Source organism: Octodon degus, unplaced genomic scaffold, assembly GCF_000260255.1.
Source record: "Octodon degus isolate 3935 unplaced genomic scaffold, OctDeg1.0 scaffold00092, whole genome shotgun sequence".
In the NCBI taxonomy this organism is placed as follows: Eukaryota; Metazoa; Chordata; class Mammalia; order Rodentia; family Octodontidae; genus Octodon; species Octodon degus.
The window spans coordinates 5,716,851-5,739,555 of record NW_004524668.1 but is presented as its reverse complement, the minus strand read 5'-3'; the positions used below and the strand labels follow the sequence as shown (position 1 = coordinate 5,739,555).

General features: G+C 42.7%; 1 protein-coding gene across 2 annotated transcripts; it reads left to right on the top strand.

Annotated features, from left to right (window-relative positions):
- Positions 1-621: 621 nt before the first annotated feature.
- LOC105743031 (40S ribosomal protein S27-like) lies at positions 622-9,382 on the top strand. Of its 2 annotated transcripts, XM_023722439.1 has the most exons (3): positions 622-634; positions 2,491-2,497; positions 9,095-9,382. In XM_023722439.1, the coding sequence occupies exon 3, from the start codon at positions 9,128-9,130 to the stop codon at positions 9,380-9,382; it is 255 nt and encodes an 84-aa protein (XP_023578207.1). In that variant the 5' UTR covers positions 622-634; positions 2,491-2,497; positions 9,095-9,127. The 2 variants fall into 2 exon arrangements, with proteins under 2 accessions (XP_023578207.1, XP_012371575.1); XM_012516121.2 differs by lacking the exons at positions 622-634; positions 2,491-2,497 and adding an exon at positions 2,133-2,143.
- Positions 9,383-22,705: the final 13,323 nt, after the last annotated feature.

Below are 22,705 nucleotides of genomic sequence, written 5' to 3'. Positions count from 1 at the left end.
ACCAGCATCCTTGCCGTAGGTACGGACTCCTCAAACCAAGGGATATGTGTTCTAAGTCCAAAGTGTCCCTTCTGAAGCATGATCTGAGTGTTTGTGACTCTCAAAGTTCTTGCCACAGGAAGCTTGGGTCTCTTCCAGCGTGTGTGTGTGTGTGTGTGTGTGTGTGTGCACGCATGTGCGTGTGCTTACACTTGTGCTCTTGAATGAATGTAATATTTTCTGTATGGACAAGATATAAGCCACAGAGCCAAGGGTGAGGGACATCTGAAATATGTGTGAGGTGGGTAAATATCACTTAAAGACCTTATATTGTTCTTCCCAACACCCAGCTCCCAAAAATCATTGGAATTACCCAGTGGTAATTGTTATTTTATCTGCTAATGAGATGACTAGTTAAACTGGATACATGACCTCCCTGATGATTACTCTTGCTTGCCAAGTTTATTGGATTAAGAGACAGAGAGAGATGTGATAAGATTATAAGGTTACTAACCTCAGCAACAGATTCACTCAATGGTGAGTTTGGAACTGAATGGGCTATGCGGAGGTGGGGCCTAGTTGGAGGATGTAGGTCACTGGGGGAATACTTTGAAATGTGGGTCCTTTCTCAGGCTCTTGGTCCTTGTGCTTCCTGGTTGGCAGGAGGTAAGCAGCTCTCTTCCATGTCCTTCTGCCAAAATATTTTGGCTTTATCACAGCATAAAGCAACTCAGACAGTTGATTGTGGATTGAATCTTGTGAAACTATGAACCAAAATAAACCTTTTGTCTTTCAAATTATGTCAGATATTTTGTCCCAGAAATGGAAAAGTTGGCTGATACTGCCTTTAAAACTGATGAGAGGGCTGGCCAGATAGCTCAGCGAATTAAAGTACCTGCTTAGGCAGAGTGCAGGGACTGGGGTTCAATCCCAGATGTGCTGTGTTGACTCTACCCCCTGGGCATGCTGAGATTGAGATTGAGACTGGGGCTAGTGGCACATGCCTGTAATCCCAGCACTTGGGAGGCTGAAGACAGGAGGATCACTGTGAGTCTGATCTGCATAGTGAGACCCTGTACACCCTGTCCTAAATTCATTAAAAAAAAAAAGGTTCTTGACTATCATCATAGGAAGAATTTCAGGACATGTCAGTGAGAGGTGGAGAAATGTTTTATTCAGCAAAAATTTAAAAATACTAAGAGAAAATACAGTGTAGACCATTCAGAGAGTGGCACATTATTTTGCGTTTTCAGAATACATATGTTCTTGGAATTATCTTTTAAGATGGACGATATAAAATATTTTGCGTGAAGTCATTCTTTGAACCCTTTCAATGTTTCTTCATTTTAGGTCAAGTTGTTGCCCTTTACTTTATCCACTAAACTAATTTATGAGCCCACAATATGTTTAACAGGTTTGGGTGTGGTGGGCCTAGAAGAAAACAAACAAACAAAGCTGTGTTGGTTGCTTTCCTATCATTGCTGAGACAAAATATCTGACACTCAAAATTATGGCAGGAAAGGTTTATTTAGCACTCGGTGTGTGGAGGTTTCAGGTCATAGTCAGCTAGCTCCAAGGCAGGGTGGCGTGGCACAGGGGCAGCAGTTCAAGTTAGCAGAAGACAGCAAAAACAAGAGCAAAGGGACAGGGAGAAGAAGCCTCTTTTCTACCCTTATATTGTAGGCAGGCTATCCCGGTTCCCTATCCCCCTCTTGGTTCACTTAAGAAGCCAAATCTTTACCAGTGGTGTACTTTCACATCTTCTTAAAATATCACTGTGGCAGTAGACGTAGCTGAAGAGCACATTTTTTTTTGGCAGAGCTACTGGAACTAGTAATCTGGAGTTCTCATATAGGTTAAGATGTCTCTGGGTATGCCTGAAGACAGCCAATAGTAACTAGTGTTTGGAGCCCCCTTTTAGATCCAGTCTAACTCTTCCTGTTTTGGTATTACTATTAGTCCCTGAATTTTTGGTCATACTTTATTGCTGACTGGGGTTTTTTTCTTTTCTTTTCTTTTTTTTTTTTTTTTTTCTGTATTTAGTACAGGGTCTACAGGGTCTCACTACATGGATCAGAATCGTAATGATTCTCCTGTTTTTAGCTTCCCAAGAGCTGGGATTATAGGCATGCGACACCAAGCCCAATCTCAGTGTGCCCTGGGGGTGGGGCCGGCATAGCAGGCCGAGGATCGAACTCCCAGCCCTGTGTCTGCCTAAGCAGGTGTTTTAACCTGCTGAGCTATCTGCCTGGCCCCTGGCTGTGTTTAAGACCAAGTCAAAACAATGCCTAGTTGATCAAAGTCAACATTTCTTCTTATTAAGGTCAGTCAAGGCTTTTCAGGGGTCACGTAGTTCTTTTCTTGTACCAGTTATATCATGGATGGGTCATGGGCTTGCTAGCCACATGACTTCCTTTAAAACCACTGGGGAGAGTCTCTGTCCAATGACCCACATCTTTGCAGAATATACACTGGCTGGCTGGGCTGGCCTCTGACTCTGGGATATTGCAGTTTTCCTGTTTGGGAGGTTGCAAGGCAATTTTAGAGAAAATCCTCTGGTTTCCTGGGTGCTGGCTGACTTTGGAGGAGAAAAGCCAGGTGTCAACTGTTTTCTTAGCCTCTTCATGTTTTTTTAGCTTTGGAATCTAAACCCTCTAGGTGGGCCATCCAAGGCTAGTTACACCTGTGTTGAAGTAGGAAGAAGTCTTAATCCTAAATATAATAATTTCTGAACATTTGAGCACTCTGCTGTAGAAGAGGAGACCAGGGGACCATTACCCCTTTCATGTAGTAGGGTTAGTTGTTACTACTGAGAGTTAGTGTCACAGCCTATTGTAACCAGCATGGCAGAAGGAAATTTAGAATTTCAATTTTTCTTTTATTGCTCAGCAGCTTCTCCTTTAGGAGTTAAGTTGTTTCTCCAGACTTCCTCCTGCTGAGCACATAACCACATTCCCTCAGCCCAGATGAAGTGACAGACTGAGCAGATGCTGCCCCCAGCAGGTCAGAGCCCAGCTTCCTTTCCGCAGGAAGGGGAGCCAGCTGAAGATGGTGGGAGGGGTGAAGCAAGCCTAGGTGTGCGTTGTGGCCCCTCCTTGCGTTTCCCTTCCCCTCTGAAAATAATCATATGCACCTGAACATGGTGATGTGGTAATCTGAGGCGGATGAGACCCTTCTCCCATCTCCTTGGAATTAGCTTTAAATAAGATCTTTTTTCTTGTCACCAAAATAAACAACCTCCTTTGATTTGTTCAGTGGTAAGCAACCTTGAGCACAGGAACTAAGTGGTCAGTAACATTTTGGCAAAGCCAGCCAGCAGGTGAGTCCTGGCCCCTGAGAAGCCATGGGTCTTCTGGTTTCCAGAGAGACAGGCAACAGGCCTTGGGGAAAGGGACTGACTGTTCATGGTTAGCTGAACCTGTACTTGAGCCTCCAGGGACGTTTTAGCAGCTGCCAGTGATGTTACTACCCCCGGAAATCTCTTTTTTTTCCTGTTCATAGCATTCGCTGCCTATAAATACTTCTTGGTAAAGAAAAACAATACAGATTGTTTGAGGAGCTGACGGGCTTTGCCTTCTGGAAAGTGCACTGCGGGGACGTATCTACTCCTGTCTTCACTATTTGGATGTTCTTTTTGACTGCTTTTGGGGAGAGGTAAGCACTGTCACCATTTGGGGCTGTTTGGACCGATGACGGGTCATTGGGGGGCACTGACTGGTGTGAGAAATGCTTCAGAGGTAGAAAATGTTCCAGGTGTGTTTTGTTTGTTTGAAGTACTCTGTCTTGGGTTTGCTTCAGTTTCTTTTATCCTTCTCTTTTGTCTTGGTTACTTTTCTTTCGTTGCTGAGATAAAATGCCTGACAGCCCAAATGAAGGAAGGAGAGCTTTGTTTAGCTCACAGCTTGAGGATGTTTCAGTCCATATTTGGCCGCCTACAAGGCAGAGTGGCACGTGGCAGAGGGCAGAGTTCAGGGTGGCAGAAAACAGCCAAACAGCAAGAGCAAAAAGGAGGAAGAGCAGCGGAGACAGAGAGCAAGCCTCTCTCCCTTCTTATATTGTATTCAGGCTGTGTGAGTGTAACACTCATACCCATAATCCCAACAGCACTCACACCCAAAACCCCAGCAGCACACACATCCGTAATCCCAGCAGCACTCACGCCCATAATCCCAGCAGCACTCACACCCAAAACCCCAGCACTGGATCACAAATTAATTACAGACTCTAGAAGCTGACCCCAGTGAATGCATGAGGCTTTGGGGGGACGACTAGGCACAAACCACAGCATGTTCTTTTAATCATCTTTACTGTAGAGTGGATAGCAAGATTTTAGTACCATCCAAAAGATGTAAACTAACAGGGCAGACTAAAGTCAGGATTCCAGGATGAGAGGACTACTGGATCTACAACTCCTCTACCACAGGAATGCAAGGCAGGAAAATTTTCTTCCTTAAAGACTACAGAGGACTCAGTTTGGTCAAGGAACTTCCCACTTCAGGGAAAAACAGTACCCTCTAAAGGAATATTGGAAGTTTAGATTTATCATACAGAGACCTTTGACCTTGCCCTGTCACTGACGTTGAGAAAAGAAACATGACCTACCTAATCCATCAGGTTCGATGACCCCCCTTGCAGAAAAAGAACTTTTAAAACTAATCAGTAGGAGGCACGAGAAGGCTTTATTAGGAAGAAATTTTAGTACCTACTCAGAGTGAAGTGTAGGCATTCAGAGAGGAAGCATTGTTTCCTGGAATGGAGAATGTTTATGCTTCTCCTGAAGTAGTGGAAACCCTGGGTAAAGGTGGCCACCCCTTAGGAGGGTACCAGCTCATGCTACAGGTATAGATCCAGGGTGTTTTACATTAGTAATCTAAACACTCTTTCGATTTTCTCAACCTGTTCCTTTATCTTGGGATCAGGTTCCTGCTTTTTATTTTTGAAGTTAAATCAATTTGTGGACTTTCAGTGTTCCTGGGAATTTTGAGTATGATGGGTCTGGAAGAGGAAGAGCCTCAGTTTATTTTTAAAAAATTTTTTTTTCATAATTTTATTGAGAGACAAATAGCAATGAGACAGTTTCAAATCAAATTGGTAGGACAGTTTCAATAATTAACACATTGCGTACTCTCTTCCTAGTGGTTATTTGCTGTACAAGATGCAGACATGATACCCTATCCACAAACACCATTAGAACAAATCCCTCCATTCATTAAGAGAATGTTGCTATATATCTAGCCTAACCATTTTGAATACACAGATACAAAATGGACATTCATCTGTATCCCCTTTTTTGTTCAGTTCCGTTATTTGAATATTATAGGTGTGTTAACTCAGCAAAATATTCTAAAAGAGTCCAGGAGTCCATAATAGTATTGGGTCTTCTGCTTGACTGGCAATGTCAGAAATTGTTGACCTGAGTCCTCTACAACTCAACATAACAGCATAGCTTTACTTCTTATACTTCGTGTTTATACTTTTCTGCTGAATGGTTAAGACCAAGGTAAAGCAGGACCTATGCAACAAGAGTTGTAGCTTTTGGGTCTGATAAGGTCAGTGAAATCCCCTCAGGATTTATCCTGAGATCCTGTACCTCAGATTGTAGATCCTTTGTCAGTGTCAGCCATGTAGATGAGTCACGGCCATTGCTTGGCCAATGTGCTCTCTGTGAAAGCCTGAGAGAATGTTTTCTCTCCATGTGACTCTCCTTAAAGAGCCTCAGTTTAAAGAAATGCTCACATGGAGCCCCTTGGGTAACTTTGACTAGGGGGAGGGATTTCCTGAAAGTTACGGTCATCTTACAAGTACTATTTTCAGAATGATTTTCTCATCTCCTTTCTACCTGTCTTTTATTTCTTCTATTCTAGATCAATGTTTCCTTCTTCTTCTCTTTGGAGTTTCTTATTATAGATAGCTAAGTTAGGTAGAAATATTATAGGCAGTCAGACAGGACCAGGCCCTCGAAGAAATCAGTGCAGAGGATGGGAACATATTACAACTGCGACTCGCGGTCCATCTATTGAGGGCCAGACCCGTAGATAGAGACAGAAAGACCAGGTCTACATGCCTCCCCATGGGACAAACAGTAAACTGACGATTATACTATAATTGGTATTGCCTGGTACAATAAAGTCTGGACAGACTTCAGTTACCCTGGTGGGTGACCAGGGCCTTCCTAAGAAGGTCTCTCTGTTCTTTCCATGTACACTTGCTAAGAGACCAGCTTCCCCATTGAATCTGTAGTACCTGAGCAGCTATACTTGGGATCTTATCAGTGGATCATAGTATTGACCCAAGTTGTACCCACATTGTGATTTTATACTTACCTTGTGACTTTTCTCTAAAAAATTCTCCTGCGAAGTGGGATCCAAGGCAACCTAGAGCTAGCCCAGTAATTTATTTATTTTTTTTTTTTTACACTTTTAGTTTCTAAGAATTCATTCTTTGATTTTGGGAGACAAGAACTCAAAGTATTGACATCTAGCAGGTTGGGAGTTCTGTTGTTTCCCCTCTATCATTATGAACCCATGTAGGACTTTGTATGAGATATTTTGGGGCTTCATGGGTCAATTTTGAGGTCCAATTTCTTTGATCAGCTTGACAAGAAAGTGAATTAAGAGACATTAAGAGGCTAAAGGTATCAGGATGTATTTGGAAATCTCTGTGACTAGGAACTGCCTGTTACTTTATGCTAGAACTTGTCACATAGAGGCAAACGTGCGCTGGGCTTTCATGAGCTACCCCTGAGTTCTCTGGAATAACTTTGGCCAGCGTAATATCCACGGCTACTTTCCGTGTCCTTTTCCAGATCAGTGATGAGCACCAGTGAGAACCCACAGTGCCCACTGACCACGCGGCCACTCAGACAAATCCTACGTTTCTCATGGGTGTTCATGTTTCACTTTAATTTGGTCCATCCTAAACTGATTATGCTTCAAGATTATTGTCGAAACTTCTGCTTGCTAGCAGTGGATTTTTGTGTCCTTCTTCTGCCATTTTTGTTCTTCAACTAGGAAAATGGGCTACAGGTGGCTTGTGCTTTGGTTTTACTCAGTGAAAAATATTGTTCCTAGATTGGTTTTCTTTTCTCCCATATTAGAAATCTTGGGCAATATATTGGGGATAAGGTGTGCAAACCTCTGACCAGCTATGTCTAAATCTTTCAATACAATGGAAGAATATTTTAAAACTAGGACAAGAGCTTTCTAGAATGGTCTAAAGTTTGTAGTATTTTATGACAGAAAGAGAAAAAGTCAGGAAATTCAAATTCGGATTGAATGAGCAAGCAACCTCTTTTGAGATGTAAATCTCTCACCTGGCTACAATCAGAAATCCTACCTTTAGACATACAAACTTAGAATTAAGTATTGCTTAGGACTCTAAAAGAAAACTCATACCAATTAAGTTTTAAAAACTAGTAAATGATACATATAAGTCTTTCTTTTATGTATATTCATTTGCATATGTGTATCATCTTGAAGCACAAAGTGGTACATACAGAGCCCCATGTCTATGTGTGTACTTGTAAATTGTCCACATGTTATCAAGCTAATTTAAATATAAGAGAGTTATCATTCATTAAAACATAAGCTTAAAGGCCTTTTAGTCCACATGGTTTAAACCAATGTTTAAAAGCTAAAATAAACTTGTCCTTATGTAATCAGCCCCGCAAAATGAAATCCCAAATCAATGGGCTCCTGTGATTGGGCCAGGAGGAGCAAACAAACCTGAGCGTATGAACCTAAGTAACCAGTAATGACGCAGGGGAATGAAACTCCCAACCTGAAAGATTCCTGGGGCCAGTGCGTGATCTCTGAAACGGAAGAAACAATGGAGATTAAGAGCAGAATATATTTATTGAGGGAGAGAAAGCTTCTGTCAGAGAGACAAACAGAAGGGACCCAAGTGGGTTGCCAAGGAACCTGCTTTTTCTGGGGATTCTTTTTCTTTTTGGTGGAAACAGGGATTGAACTCAGGCCTTGTGCTTGCCAGGGAAGTATTTATTCCACTGAACCATCTCCCCGGCCTCTTTCTGGGGATTCTTATTGAGCAAATCCACGACGGGAGGTGGGAAACAGGAACTTGCTAGGTGGGCATGAAGTGGGACAAAACTATGGTCAACCAATAAGACTGTAAGTACAATTGCTAAGGTAAAATTGATTGAATCAGGATCAAATGGGGAAACAAGTCACATAGAGAGAGCAGGCCAGAATATAGAGTGGGGACTCTTGCTATGGAATGCTAGGTTAGTGACTCTTCCTGGCTTTTTCAAGAAGATAGAGACCTATTTAGAGTATCAGTCCCTGACGTGTATCCTTAGGGAGGTATGTATTTGTTTGATCTTTTGTCTTGAGGTCTGGCCCACAGCAGAAATGTCTGTCTCTCCCACAACTGCAAGTACTCTGTCTTCCATACTGCTCATTCTGAGGGCCTAGCCCTCTCTGCCTGCCTATACTATTTCTATCATTCAGCTGTCCACAACAGTAACACTCCCAATGTTTTCCTGTGTTAACCAATTATAGTTTAGAATCTGTGTAAAATAGAAACCTGTGTGAAATAGGAACCTAAAGTGATGTATTTTCAGGATACAGTCTTTGACTCTGAGTAGAAAGCTACAGTTAGTCTGTGATATGACTGAGGTCATGATCTAAAAGGGTCTCTAAACAAAGAGGGGAGGGTAGATAATCAATAAAGTATGGCATTCACAGTGTTGACTCTGATTGGAAAAGTACTGGCAGTTAAGAAGTTACCCCCTGTAGCTTAATCATTTGCTTTTAAAAATTCATACAATGTATACAGAAGGAGCAGGCCAAGGGTATAGGTACCAACCCCAAAGACTGCAACATCGGAGTACTCAGCCAATGAGAGAAGGAGGAAGGAAACTGCAGGCTAGGAGGGGGAGAGACCTGTGTGCTGCTAGGTGCTCAGTGTGACCACCCCCAGCGGTGCCTGCAAGCACGGCAAACACCCAGCCTGACCGGACTGAACTGCAGCTTCACTTCGGCTTTTCTGCTTGACTTTGAAGTCCACTCTCTGGGGCCTGGCCCAGTGAACGCATATATCCAGACCTGAACTCTAATTAGCTATATGTTTTTCTTTGACTAAAGATATGGTTTAGCCTTTCCGGCGGTGACGAACTCCCCACAAGAACATGCCTCTCGCAAAAGATCTCCTTCATCCCTCTCTGGAGGAGGAGAAGAGGAAGCGCAAGAAGAAGCGCCTGGTGCAGAGCCCCAGTTCCTACTTCATGGATGTGAAGTGCCCAGGATGCTATAAAATCACCACGGTCTTTAGCCATGCACAGACGGTAGTTCTGTGTGTTGGCTGCTCCACTGTCCTGTGCCAGCCTACAGGAGGGAGGGCAAGGCTCACAGAAGGATGTTCCTTCAGGAGGAAGCAGCACTAACAGTACCCTCAATCAAGATGAGTGGGAAGCCATCCCAATAAACACATTTTGGATAAAAAAAAAAAAAGATATGGTTTAGGACATTGACTTGTGCTTGTCCATTGTCTTGTGTTTACCAAACAATTTAGAGATAACTGTTTATATTAGGTAGCCATGTACATCAAACATCTGAATCAATTATAATTAAGTTAAATACTAAAAGCACTTGCTAGGTATACTCATTCTTTCTTTTTTTTCATTTATGTATTTGGCACAGGGTCTCACTATGCAACTCGGACTTGCAGTGATCCTCTTCTCTTCAGCCACCCCAGCACTGGGATTACTGGCGTGTGCCACCATACCTAGACTCAGTGGCCAGCTCAGTGTGGCTCGAACTCTGGTTCCTGCACTTGCCAAAGCAAGTGCTTAGTCTGCTGAGCTATCATGCTGGCTCTGCATTTGCTAAGTATACATTCAGGCTTTCTTAGCTTTTTAAGATCTATAAGTGGCAATGTATTTGGGTGTACTAAATGTACTTCATAAATTGTTGATATACAGATATCATTCTGTGATAGAAGATCAAAAGATATCTGATTCTTTTTAAAATTTGAGGGTAAGTACCACTGCAGCTGCATGTGGTGACCCGCATGTGTAATCCCACCACTTGGAAGGCTGAGGTAGGAGGTTTGCACAAATTCAAGGCCAGCCTAGCTACGTAGTGAGACCCTGTCTCAAAATAACAAAATAAAACAAAATAAAAATCCAAACAAACAAAGCTCCAAAGCAGAACATAAAATAGAAAGCTAATAATAGCAAAAGTAATGGTCATCAGGCTGGATCTGAGAGGTTCCTGAAGTTGAGATACAGACCTTAACCCAGGCTTCGTCACAGGCTTGCTTCCTCTCACTGTGGAAGAAGGATTTTCTGGATGTATCAGTCAGGGGGTACAGTAGAGATTTAGGACTTCCCCAAGAGCAGAGTTTCAGGTTCTCACAGAAATGAGTGATATTACAACTTGACCTTGGGAAAGTTTATATATTTTTGCTGGTGAAAGCCTGTCTAGGAAGACAGGCAGATTTGATAATCTATGATGTTGGCCTTGGTCTGATCAGTGAGGGAAGATGGCCTGCCCACAGGCAGTCTTTATGTGTTCTGGACTTAATTTATAGGTGAAAAGCTGGTCTATGATAGAAATAGAGTAAGATCATCTTGATGGCTTTGGTGGTGGCTGAATTTACAGGTGAAATGGTGGGCTATTGGCAGGTGAGAGAGACTCACAGTAAAAAGAAAAGGGCTGAACCTATTTGCAGGTGACAGGAAATTGCCCAGGCTTGGGCTCTAGGAGGAGAAAAACAAAACAAACAAAACACAAAAAACCTGAACTTGTGTTTTGAAGCTGTTGTTTTCATTTTTAAAATTATGACTTTCCTTGTCACCTTTCTGTCTAATTTTTAATTATTCTATCCATTTTTTTTTGTAACTATGCTGCAGGGGCAGTAAGTATCCCCAAATGAAGGATTTCCTCAAACTGTCAACAAATTAAAAATCTAAGATTTATTTATTTATTTAAAAAAAATTTTTTTTTAATTTATGTGTGTGTGTGTGGCCAGCTCAGCCCACCAGGGGGCGGGGCTGGCTGGCATGTGGTGCTGGGGGATTGAACCGCGGTCCCTGTGCTTTGCTAAGCTTGTTTTAAGTAGGTGCTTTAGACCACTGAGCCATCTCACCAGCTCAAAATCTAAGATTTAAATGATGTCTTAAAATGATTAATGGTTGTATTCATCATTTTGAGATATCTGAAGCCAATAATTTGCATAAGAATGACTCATTTAATATTCTTTTGTTATACATAGCTGAATAGCTGTGACTTACCTAGTCTGCTAATGGGTTTAACTGAGGTCAAATGTTACTTTTTTAAAAAGAGACCCTAAAATGGCTTGCTTATGTTTGTGTAACAGATAAACTTCTACTGTGCTCCTATCCTAGTCCAAAATGTGTTTTTTAAAAGAACCATTTTGTTTTTATAGAAAAGCCTTATAAGGTTCAGAAACACAGATTTTGAGCTTCTTCCACTTCAAATAGGTTTTGTGTTTTCCTGGATAAAGGCAATGAGGAATGAGATTAAGGCGTGACACAGCTGGTTGGGGAAACAGGCCTGATTTGTTGATGACCGAATCTCAGGACACACGAGCAGGATAGTTCTAGCACTCTGCGCTTGGACTTCTCGCAAGAACTTGAGCAGCTTTCCCAATGGATCACCTCGACTTGATGTCAACCTGCTATTTTGTGCATTGCTTATGGTTATTTAGCTAGCAAGATGAACGGTCCTGCTCAATAAGAGAGAACCTTACTTTATTACAAAAATGTCTGCATTGAGGCCAGGGAGATGGCTCAGTAGAATAAGTGTTTGCCTGGCAAGCGCAAGGGCCTGAGTTCAATCCCTGGTTCCGAAAAAAAAAAAAAAAAAAAAAAAAAAAAAAAAAAGGTGTGCATTTAGTTGGTTAAATAGACTCTAATTCTTGCACGTTATATTCAAATTTTTGCTGATCTGTTCTGTGTACTTAAAATAATTTCTAAATGTGTTGCTAAGCTGTAATTCTTGGACTTGGCATAAGTAGGAATGGTGTAGCTTTTCCTACAAGGTAATTCACGTTGGTTTACAGAAAAGGAGACTGGAGTATGTTTAATGTATCTCTATGACAGAGCCAACCTTGTTTCACAAGTCTGCTTTTTAAAATTAAACTGGTTACTATGTGTCTTAGTTTAATTCTAGAATGTGGACTAGATTTTGTTACCAGTTGGTGAGTCTCAGGAAATTCTTTCCAGGGTTTTGGGGTCCTGAACTAAGAATCAGATAAGCCACACAGAAAAGGCAGCAAGATTGTACATTTATTGAAGGTGGAAGAGAAATACATTCTGCAGGCTGGTGAAAAGGCCCTTACTGCTCACAGGGGTAGCAGAAGGGACTCTTTTGTAATTGAAATTCCTAGTTTGGCTTTGCCATCATGCAAATTTGGCATTTGTTATGATTGTCCTATCAAAAATTTATTTGGTCTCTGTGTTGGTTACTTTCTTGTTGCTGGACCAAAATACTCAACTTATAAGCTAAAGGGTTTATCTGAGCTCACTGTGTGGAGAGGTTTCCATCCACAGTTAGTTGGCTCCAAGACAGGGCACCATGGCAGAAGAGCATCAGAGAGGAGAAATAGTCCATGGTATGGCAGGGAGGAAGCAGTGGGCCAGCCAAACAGTAGCAGCAAGCCTCCCTTTCCCTTTTATCTCATTCAGGTTTTAAGACTTCTAGTGGTGTCACCCACTTCCAGGGTGGGCTTTTCCATTATCCGCACCCAGAACTATGCTAACCCAATCAATGGACTAATTTAGTGCCACACACTCAAAATCCCAGTATCACAGTCTAGACCCAGCCAGCTCTGACAAGCTCCACCTCTGAATACATGAGGCTATACGAGTTTTACTTTTGAGGTGTGTCATGGTTTGTGTCTAGGGTCCCCCTAAAGCCTCATGCAATCATGGGACAGCTTTTGGAGTTTGTGATTGATTATTATGGGTGTGGATGCTGCGCCTGCCCTGGGACAGGTAATTTGCATTTCAATGTAAGGAGGAAAGAGAAGCCAGCTGCTTGAGCTGCTGCTACCCTTCCCTTTGCTCTCTTGCTCTTTGCCTCTGCCACCATGAAAAGTTGCTCTCTGCTATGTGCTGCTCTGCCTTGGAGCCAGCTGAGCATGGACTGAAGCCTCCAGTAACTGTGAGCTAAATAAACCTTTCCTTCCTTCATTTTGAGTGTTGGGTATTTGTCTCAGCAACGAGAGAAGAGTAACTAAGACAAGGTGCTATGTATGTTAAAAACATAGCAAAAGAATCAATGGATAGCTTTGGGTTGGCTTTTTTTTGTTGTTGTTGTTACCAGGAATTGAACTCAGGACCATGCACTTGCCAGGCAGGTGCTTAAGCTGCTGAGCTATATCCACGGCCCCCCAAAGGATAGCTTTGAACTTTTTACAAGTTTGGGAAATAGTGTTAATGAACACAAATAAACTCATTACCCAATGTACAAAAGCATCTCATTTGTACAATACAAAATATTTATTTAGTCAAAGCCTATAGATGTAGACCATTTCTAAATGGCAGGACCCCCTCCCACCCAATTTTTGGTATGCAGGATTATTCACTAGAATTTAACTCTTTGCAACTTTATGAAAAAAAAAAAAAAAAGCAACCATCAGCCATCCCTCTTTAGTTAAAATTTTGTAGTGTTTATTTTTTGAAAAATTTTTGTTAGTGCATATTTGCCAGGGGTGGTGAGTACATTCCATGGGGAGATGGTACATGTACAGAATATACTATAACTCTTTTTACTTACTTTTTCTTACTTCCCTCCTCCATCTCTACATCCCTTTAAGAATTGTAGAGGATCTGTTGCCCTGATTGCTATTATACACTCTTTAGTTTAGTTTATACATTGGGTTTCTCATACAAGACAATCTGTACAATGTTTATGCTTGTGTGCCTCATTTCACTTAGCATTAAGATCTAGAAGGCCGGGGATTTAGCTCAGTGGTGCAGTGCCTGCCTGGCAGGTGTGAGGTCCTGAGTTCAAGTCCAGGTATCCCCTCTCAGAAAAAAATTAGAGTCTCAAGGAACATTTATGTTCCTACAAATGACTTAAAATTTATTCTTCATTGTGGTTTAATAGTACACCACTTTGTAAGTATACTATATTTTCTGTACACTGCAGCGTATATTAGTGAACTGAAATATTAGAAAACAGAAGAAATCAAAAGACAGACAGGAAGTAAAACAGGCTGGCATGACAGCCCACAGCCCAAAACAGGGGCCCTGGCTATGCCCCTCACCCCCGAACCTCCTCTCCCAGAGATCCCGAAGTACTCTCCCAACAAAAAAGCCATGATTTTCCAAGGATCTAGAAATTATATCAAGAAACAATGATAAAAATTTTTGACGGGAGTCTGGCCACCCCTGAAATGATGGCCCCTGGGTTTGTAAAGCAATTCCATTAAGAGTGTCACATAGGAAAAATGGCAGCGCAGACATTGCTAGGGCATCGTGTCTACGCACTGTGGCTCACTGCCACCACTCGAGCTACTGTGAGTGATGCCCAGCCTCTGCTTGAAACAAAAGACAAGGGGCCACTCAGCCCTCAGGTGTTCCGGATACAGGTGCCACCCAAGTGAAAGATGACTTGTGGGCTTCATTGAGCTGTGCCAAAATGGGATGCTCTCAATATATGTTAGTGCTTGTCTGCACCTTAAGATGGGTTGAGGCCTTCCCCAACCAGATAAAAAAGACACAGATATGACAAAGGTATGGTTAATAGATATCATCCCAAGATTCAGACTACCTCTGACCTTGGGGTCAGATAGTGGACTGGCATTCTTGGCTGAGATAGTCCAGAGACTTATACAGACATAAAAAATAGCTAAAAATAAAAATAAAATAAAACACAGAGTCTACCTGCCATACACCCCCCCCCAAAAAAAAAAAAAAATGTGAATCATCTGAGTCCTCGGTTGCTAAATATGTGAATGATCGGAAGAGCACACGTCTGAACTCCAGTCACGCCGCAACATCTCGTATGCCGTCTTCTGCTCAAAAAAACAACAGAGCACAGAACTGGACACTCAAACAATTGCTGAAAAATATTGCCAGGAAAGTCACTTGAGGTGGGACCAGGTCTTTCCCATGGTCCTCCTATAGGTCAGGTGCACCCCCATGGAACAAACTGGATGTTCTCTTTATAAGATATTCACCTGGCCACCCCAATCATAGATCAAATCAAGGGTTATCTCTGTAAACTAAAAAAACTGACCCTAAGAAGGTGGATACAAGCTTGGAAAAATAGCCAAATATTCATGGCTAGACACAAGAGAGAGTATCCACAAGCCTGACAAATGCAATAGACCCTTTTGAGCCCAGGGATTTTGTTTGGGTCAAGGGTTAGAATCCAACCAGCCTGGAGCCCACATGTGATGGGCCCCATGCTATAATCTTTTCTACCCCCCACTACTGTTAAAGTTGGAAGAACTACTTTGGCTCCACCACAGTTGGCTAGAGCTGGCAGCCCAAGTCAAGTGGATCCAGCACTAACATATATTGACGGTATCCCAGTCATTCAAGCTGGCTAAACTTACGACAAAATCATGCCAACACCAGGAACAGCAGTACTGCTCCAATCGCCCCAGAAGCTGCCTGAGTAGTCTACTCATAGCTGAACTTGAGAATCAACAGAGTTGCAATGATAACGTTAAGTTTCAACTGCCTTTTTTCTCCTTCTGCAGATACTTTTTTTTTTTTTTTTTTAATGTATTTGGTACAGGGCCTCACTCTGCAGCTCGGACTCACAGAGATCCTGTTTTCAGCCTTCCCAGTGCTGGGATTACAGGCATGCACCGCCATCCCTGGTCTCAGTGGCCAGCTCAGTGTGCTGAAGGTGGGGGGAAGAGTGGCATGTGGTACCAGGGATCAAACCCCAGTCCCTGTGCTTGCCTAAGCAGGCGCTTAGTTCACTGAGCTGTCTCGCTGGCCTGTTCTTCTGCAAACTTGCTTGCCCACTCACAAGTTCAGTGCAGTTAATGAGAACAACCCCTTCAACAAGATGTACAGAACTAGAGCCCTTCCTTCACTCTGAGCTCAGCCCTCTGGACACGCACCCCTCGAGTCAGTTTACACCTAAAATAAATCTTCCTGTTTCTTCCATGGTCTCTCTGATTGCTTGAATTTTACAACATAATGATTGTGATTACTACACATGCTTCATGCCTGTGGCTCCGATCTTATTGTAGGGATGATGTACATAGCTAGCACAAAGGAGACAATGCAGGGTCCTGTTTTCCCCACTCCCTGACATTCTTTCCACTGTTCTAAGGGCCATGCCTTGTTCTCCTTCCAGATTGTACTTTTTCCTTTAAAAATAACACTGTCTCTGCTCTTATGGACCTCCCTTCTTCTCTCTCCCTAGCTTTCCTTTTCTCCAAATCTTTTCCCTTTACTACCTGTGTCACTGGCCTCTTCAGTGCCTTTTTTTTTTTTTTTTTTTTTTTTTTTTTGATTGTATCAAGGATTGAACTCAGAACCTTGTGCTGGCCAGGCAAGCACTTAGTCCACTAAGCTATCTCCCCAGCCCCCCTTCAATGTCATCTTGAATGGCAGAAATGTTCTGTATTTTCTGTTTCTCCTTTTTTTTTTTTTTCCCTCCAGTTCTTTTTGGTCTTAAAGCCAACATCCTTGGCTCAGCTTATCTGGAACACTCATTCTGTTTTATAGAATGATGTGAAATTTGTTCTAGACTCACAAATAAAAAGCCCATTTGATCTTTGAACAAAACTTCTTGTTATGCTATATTTTGACAGACCCGAAAGCCTGTGGGATCAGACGCTAACGCAAGACAGACAGTGCCAGAATTGAGTTTAAGAGTGGGCTACTCAGAGGTCACCTCCTGGAGATTTACATGGTGTACTGGGGAGCCCCTCCTTGCATGTCTGGTATGCGAAGTGACATATTGAGAATGTTTAGGTTGTGCGAGGCGGACAGAGGTTGTTAGGTGGTTTGGAATTTTACCTACATGAAACCGAGGCATCCGTAGCAAGAAGGATGGAGACAACTTCATTAACACACTTAATTTAAGTCAATTAAAAGCAATTTAGCTGCAAGGCTGAAATAGCTCCAGCTATTTTGGTTTTCTGCATAAACAAACTGGAGCTCAGCATAAACAGAAGCATGAAGCTCAGCTTTAGCCAATCATAAACCACCAAACTAACCCCTAACTACGGACTTTCCTCTTAACTAATTGAGTCTATTTCCTTTGTTTTGCTTCCCTGAACATTTTGCAAGTTTCCACTCCCCACGGTGGAGGCTTGAACTTGTCCAGTGCTGTGTGATTCATAAATTGCTATCTGAACAAAGAAATGCTTGCAAATCTCCATGTGCTTTGGTTTGTCTTCTACAGTTCTCTTCTGGACTGGTGAAGGGCACTTGGATCCCACTTGGCCAGCACCTACCTCTCAGCATTCAGTGAGGTTACCTTGTTCTCACAGATGCTACAGCATGGAGCATAAAACTGGGTAAAGGTGGTGTACACCTCTAATTCCAGGACTGAGAAGGCTGAGGCAGGGTGACTGCTGTGAGTTCAAGGACAGCCTATGCTACACAGCGAGTCCTTATCTTGACAAACAACCACAACAGAAAACAGAAACAAAGAAAAGATTGGTATTTATACTATTCATACTACATGAAAATGCCTGTTATACTACCCTCCCCAACAAAACCCACAAGAAATAGAATTGTCTAGCTCTGCCCAGGTCTTGCATTCTAAAATTTCTCCTATAGAAATAGAATGATGACTTGATGGTGGGAATTTGGAAGTGGGACCAGCCACTGACTTTACTCATTCCATTTTGTTTCTCCAATTCCATCTTGCTGTATAGCTTTTTCTTTTCCAAGTTCTACTGAGTCACTCTATCCCAAAGTTGCTTTGGATCCCAGAAACAACAGATCTCATTGATAAACATCTTTTGACAAAGAATCAAAACTATCCCCCAAACAACAACAGTGACCTTCCTGGTACCAACAAAACTTTGCATGACCAGTCCTGAGAAAATGGCCCAAGGTAATGTCCAGCTAGACCACGGCCAGACCAGCATGACCCAGATTGCTAACCATGGAAAGCCCCAACTGTTGTTTTTGTTCCTCTTTCTTATGTTACTTTGAGAGTGCTGTAAGCATTTCTGATGACAGGTTTAAGGTTTCTAGACCTCTGTCCTTCCTGTGTGACCACATGGAGAATAAAATTCCTTTTCACCCTGCTCCACTGCCTATTCCTCTAATGAGATTTCTGGGGCAGGTAGCTCAACCTAGTGTTTTGGGACTCTGGAGCTGAGGAGACAGAAACATAGTCTTTACTGTCAACATTTCCACCAGAGTTCTGATCCTCTAAACTCTCATCAGAGTTTTCCACTAAGCTCTGCTTGCAACATTCTCGGGATTCTTTAGCTTACATCTCCCTCCAAAGCCTTTCTAAACTTCTCCTCTAGATTTATTCCAAAGTTTAAACCACACAATCCGGTGTATAGCAACTAGGGACTCCACTTTTTGATCCCCATTTTCTGTGTTAGCCTTGCATTGCTGTGGAGAAAATACTCAAGAGGAAACACTTCAAGGAGTCAGCGTTTACTGGGGCCCACGATTTCAGAGATTTCGGTCTGTGGTTGGCCGACTCCATTGTTTTAGGTCAATGGGGAGGCAGACACGTCATGATGGGAGGGCATGGCAGAAGAAAGCTCTTCACCTCATGGTATTCTAGAAGCAGAGAGAGCCCGAGAAGAAGGGCTGGGGGATCAGATACAGTTCCAAGGCCATGCGACCAGGATTCAGTCATCCTCCCAAAGCTCGCCAGCAACAAAGCCCTCACCACTATGAACGTTTTCAGGGAAGTCCCGGATCTCAACCACGACAGTCCCACATGGCTGCTCCCATTCCAGACGCCAATCCTAAACCCCAGCTTGTAGCCTGTGCTGCTGATCCAGTGACTGTAGCTCAGTCTTCCTATGACCCAGTCCTTGGATTTGATTATGATGCTAATCATACTGCTTCATGGCACTGAGAGAAACACGTGGCTTATGTTCACTCTCTTATTATAAGAATATACAAAGCATACAGATAAACAGCCACCCAGAAGAGATGCAGGGAAAGGCCTGGGAGGAGGGAGTGGAGCTTCAGTATCTTGGTTGGGTGTCCTATCCTGCAGGGACTGCCACACTTTCTGTCACCCTGAAACACCCCCAGTCCTGTCCTTTAAGCTTCCATGGAGGCTCCATTATATACAATGCTTTGTGAAGTTGCTGGTCACTGGTGCTCCGTTCAGCCTTCCTCCCCTCTCCCTTTCTCAGTTGAAGATTAAAGATCGAAGCTGAAAGTCTCAAGTTTCTAACCAAACTTTGATTTGCTCCTGACCAGCTCTGTCCTGAAGCTGGGGGCCCCAGCCACCATCCAGCTCCTTGGGATAGAAAAGACTTTTTTGTTTGTTGGTTTGAATTTTATTTTTTATTAAAACAACACTAAGACTCCATCTGGCTAAGGAAGAATGTCTGTCACCAAGAAATCAAATAATAACAAATGCTGGAAAGATTGCAGGGAAAAGGGAACCCTTGTACATTGTTGGTGAGAATGAAAACTAGTACCACCGTCATGGAAATCACTAAGGAGATGTATCAAAAATCTAAAACTGGAAATTCCATTAGACCCAGTTCTTTTCTTTTTAGGTATCTTCCCAAGATTTAAAGATATCATATTACAGTGAGATATGACTCTCCATGTTTATAGCACCACAATTCACAATAGCTAAATATGTTTTATTTATTAATTTGATACGGGTCTCGCTATGCAGCTCAGACTTGTAGTGATCCTCCTGTCTCAGCCTCCCCAGTGCTGGGATTATAGGCATGTGCCACCATGCCTGGTTTTGGTGGCCAGCTCAGTTCGGGGCTGGCACAGCATACAACACTGGGGATCAAACCCAGGCCCTTGCACTTGTCAGCCAGGCGTTTATACCACTGAGCTCTTCCCCCAACTCAATAGTTAAATCTTGGAAGTGGCTTATCCATCCATTAACAGATGAGTGGATGAAGAAAATGTGATATTTTTCCACAGTGGACTCCTAACCTGCCATAAAGGAGGATAAACTTGAATCATTTGCTAGAAAATGGATGTATCTTGAAACCATAGTAGTAAATGAAACAAATCAGACACAAAAAGTTACATATTTCATGCTTCTTCTTATAAGAGAAACCTAGAATATACATAAAGAGCAAAACAAAAGATAGGTGATGGGAAGTAGATCTGTTACAAATGGGAAAGGGGACAGGAGATGGAGGGAGAAGGCGAGAAGCAAATGAGACGAGCACGGAGATGCACTGCCTCCGTGCACCAGCTCCCCAGGAGGAGAACAATCCTTCTGTACTAATAGGATAGAAAAGACAATCTTATCACTCCAGGGATTTCAAGTGTTTTAGGAGGTACAGGCCGTAAAACAGGACTAAACACCTATTGTGTACGTCATGAGCAGGTATAGCAAAGGCTTAGTCTCACAGAGCCATTTTTCTGCCACCCATCATGAGTCTGACTTGATGTCCCTTGTCACTGGGTTGGATTTAGTTGTGTTACCACAATGCTGGCTTCTCATCTCCTGATGCTGAAAAGTGGATTCAAAGAGGATAAGTAGGAAGAAAGTCTTTAAGACAAAAGCTCCTGGAAGCAGGAAGGGCCCCTAAAGTGGACTGCCATGGGGACTCTGTCTAGAGGCTATTATACACAAAAATGACCACTCTGGGACATTTTCTGAGGTCAATCAATGGATTTACAAGAGAGAAAGCCTGATTAGAAGTAGGCCTATAGAAACTCAGGGCTCATAGCAAGAGTACTTTTCTTTTTTTTTAGAAAAGTATTTTATTTATGTATTTGGTACAGGGTCTCACTATGCAGCTTGGACTCAGTGATCCTCCTGCTTTCAGCTTCCCCAGTGCTGGGATTACAGGCTTGTACTGCCACACCCAGACTCGGTCACAGGCTCAGCGCACCCAGGGGTGGGGCTGGTACAGCATGTGGTGCTGGGGATGGAAACCCGGTCCCTGCGTTTAAGCAGGTGCTTAGTCTGCTGAGATATCTCACTGGCCCTTGTAAGAATACTTTTATAAGAGACATATTTGTAAGTTTTTCTAGAATTATCAGTGCAAGAAAAACATAGACGTTCCTCTGAGGGGGTAGTAGAGGCGTAGTAGGGCTGGATTTCAGTCACTCTGTTCAGCACATTCCTGGGCATAATGGGCCAGAAGGACCCCACCGGTGCTTGACATGGGCTTTGCTCAACAGGCCATAAGAGCCCAGCCCTGGGCCATCATTTAGTTTTTGTCAGCTGTCATTGGCAGGTTTGCCTTTGTTTTGACCTTGATTGGGTCTGTCCAACTTTCCTTCCACTCCAGATTTTCGCCAGCTGCGTGTCCTGCCTACTGCAGTAACTTCATCCTAAAAACTATAACAAACTCCAATAAAATTTTGTTTAGTTTATCTCTGATCTCTGCTAAAAACAACTAAGAGCTAATATTAATTGAGAAGCCTTTTTTTTTTTTTTATCTGAGTCATTTTGTGAAGGGACACTCACAGTATCTTGAGCAGATTTAGACAGCTCTAGTTTGAATTCTCATTTTCTCATTGATGTAGTACTCAGGTATCTGTGTGTGTGTGTGTGTGTGTGTGTGTGTGTGTGTGTGTGTGTGTGTTGGATTTCCGGAAGTTGGGCTCCTGAGTCAGAGGATAAATGCACTTACAATTGACCAGTTGATTCCCAGTGTTCAGACCAGTTTTGTTTATTTAGTTTTCCTTCTCATTTTCTCTGCAAATTCACCCTTCTTGTTTAGATTTATGATTCTTTGAAAAATATTTAGTGTTTGCACGCTTCTTTTGCATTCTAAATTATACATAAGATATTGCACTGTACACCCACCTCATATTTTTCCTGCCAAGATTTCAAATTTTCCCAGATTGCTGGTTCTCTTTGCCAAACCAATCTGGCAGAGTGGCGGAACTGAGAGAGAAGCTTGGATTTCAGGAACTATCGAAGGAAATGATGCAGTCTGGTAGGGAGTCGGAAGCTACTCTTGATTCCTGGGTATGGTTGGTGCTGCAGGGAGTAGGCTGTGCTCTGGAGCAAAGGACGGGCAGTTTGGGCAAACAATGGTTGGGGTAGAAGGAACCTGGCAAGAAGGTTTGATTTGTCCCGTGTCTTGCTTGGCTGAGAAATTGCTGAAAACAGATAACAAGCATCTGAGGAACCCTCAATTAGTCATCCATTCACCTCATCTTTTGCTGCTTTCCAACCCCACTCCAGGGATGATCACTTGCAATCTTGGGATGATCCTTCTTGCCAGGGCTGCCACCTACAAGTACTCAATGAGGAACCCAAGCAGCGCAGCTGCCTATGGGGACAATAGACAGGAAGCACCGAATCTAGGATTCATCCCCTTCCACTCCTTAAATTCACCATGAGGCATGCAGACCACACCCATGCGAGGATAGCAAATATATTTGACAACACATACCATCTGCAGGAGAATTGCTAGGACGGATGCACAAGACATGAAAACAAACACACTAAATGTGCCTATGTGGATTAGGGAAGATGTTAATGTAAGGAAATAGTAAGAAATTATTTTAAAAATGGTTGAAAAGTTAGTTATGGAGGAGATGTAGGTCAGTGGTAGAGTACTTGCCTACCATGTACAAGGCCCTTGGTTCAATCATTAGCAGGGGGGGGGG

What these genes read in the sequence shown, in the direction of transcription:
- LOC105743031 (XM_023722439.1), top strand. Translation starts at nt 9,128, where the DNA reads ATGCCTCTCGCAAAAGATCTCCTTCATCCCTCTCTGGAGGAGGAGAAG.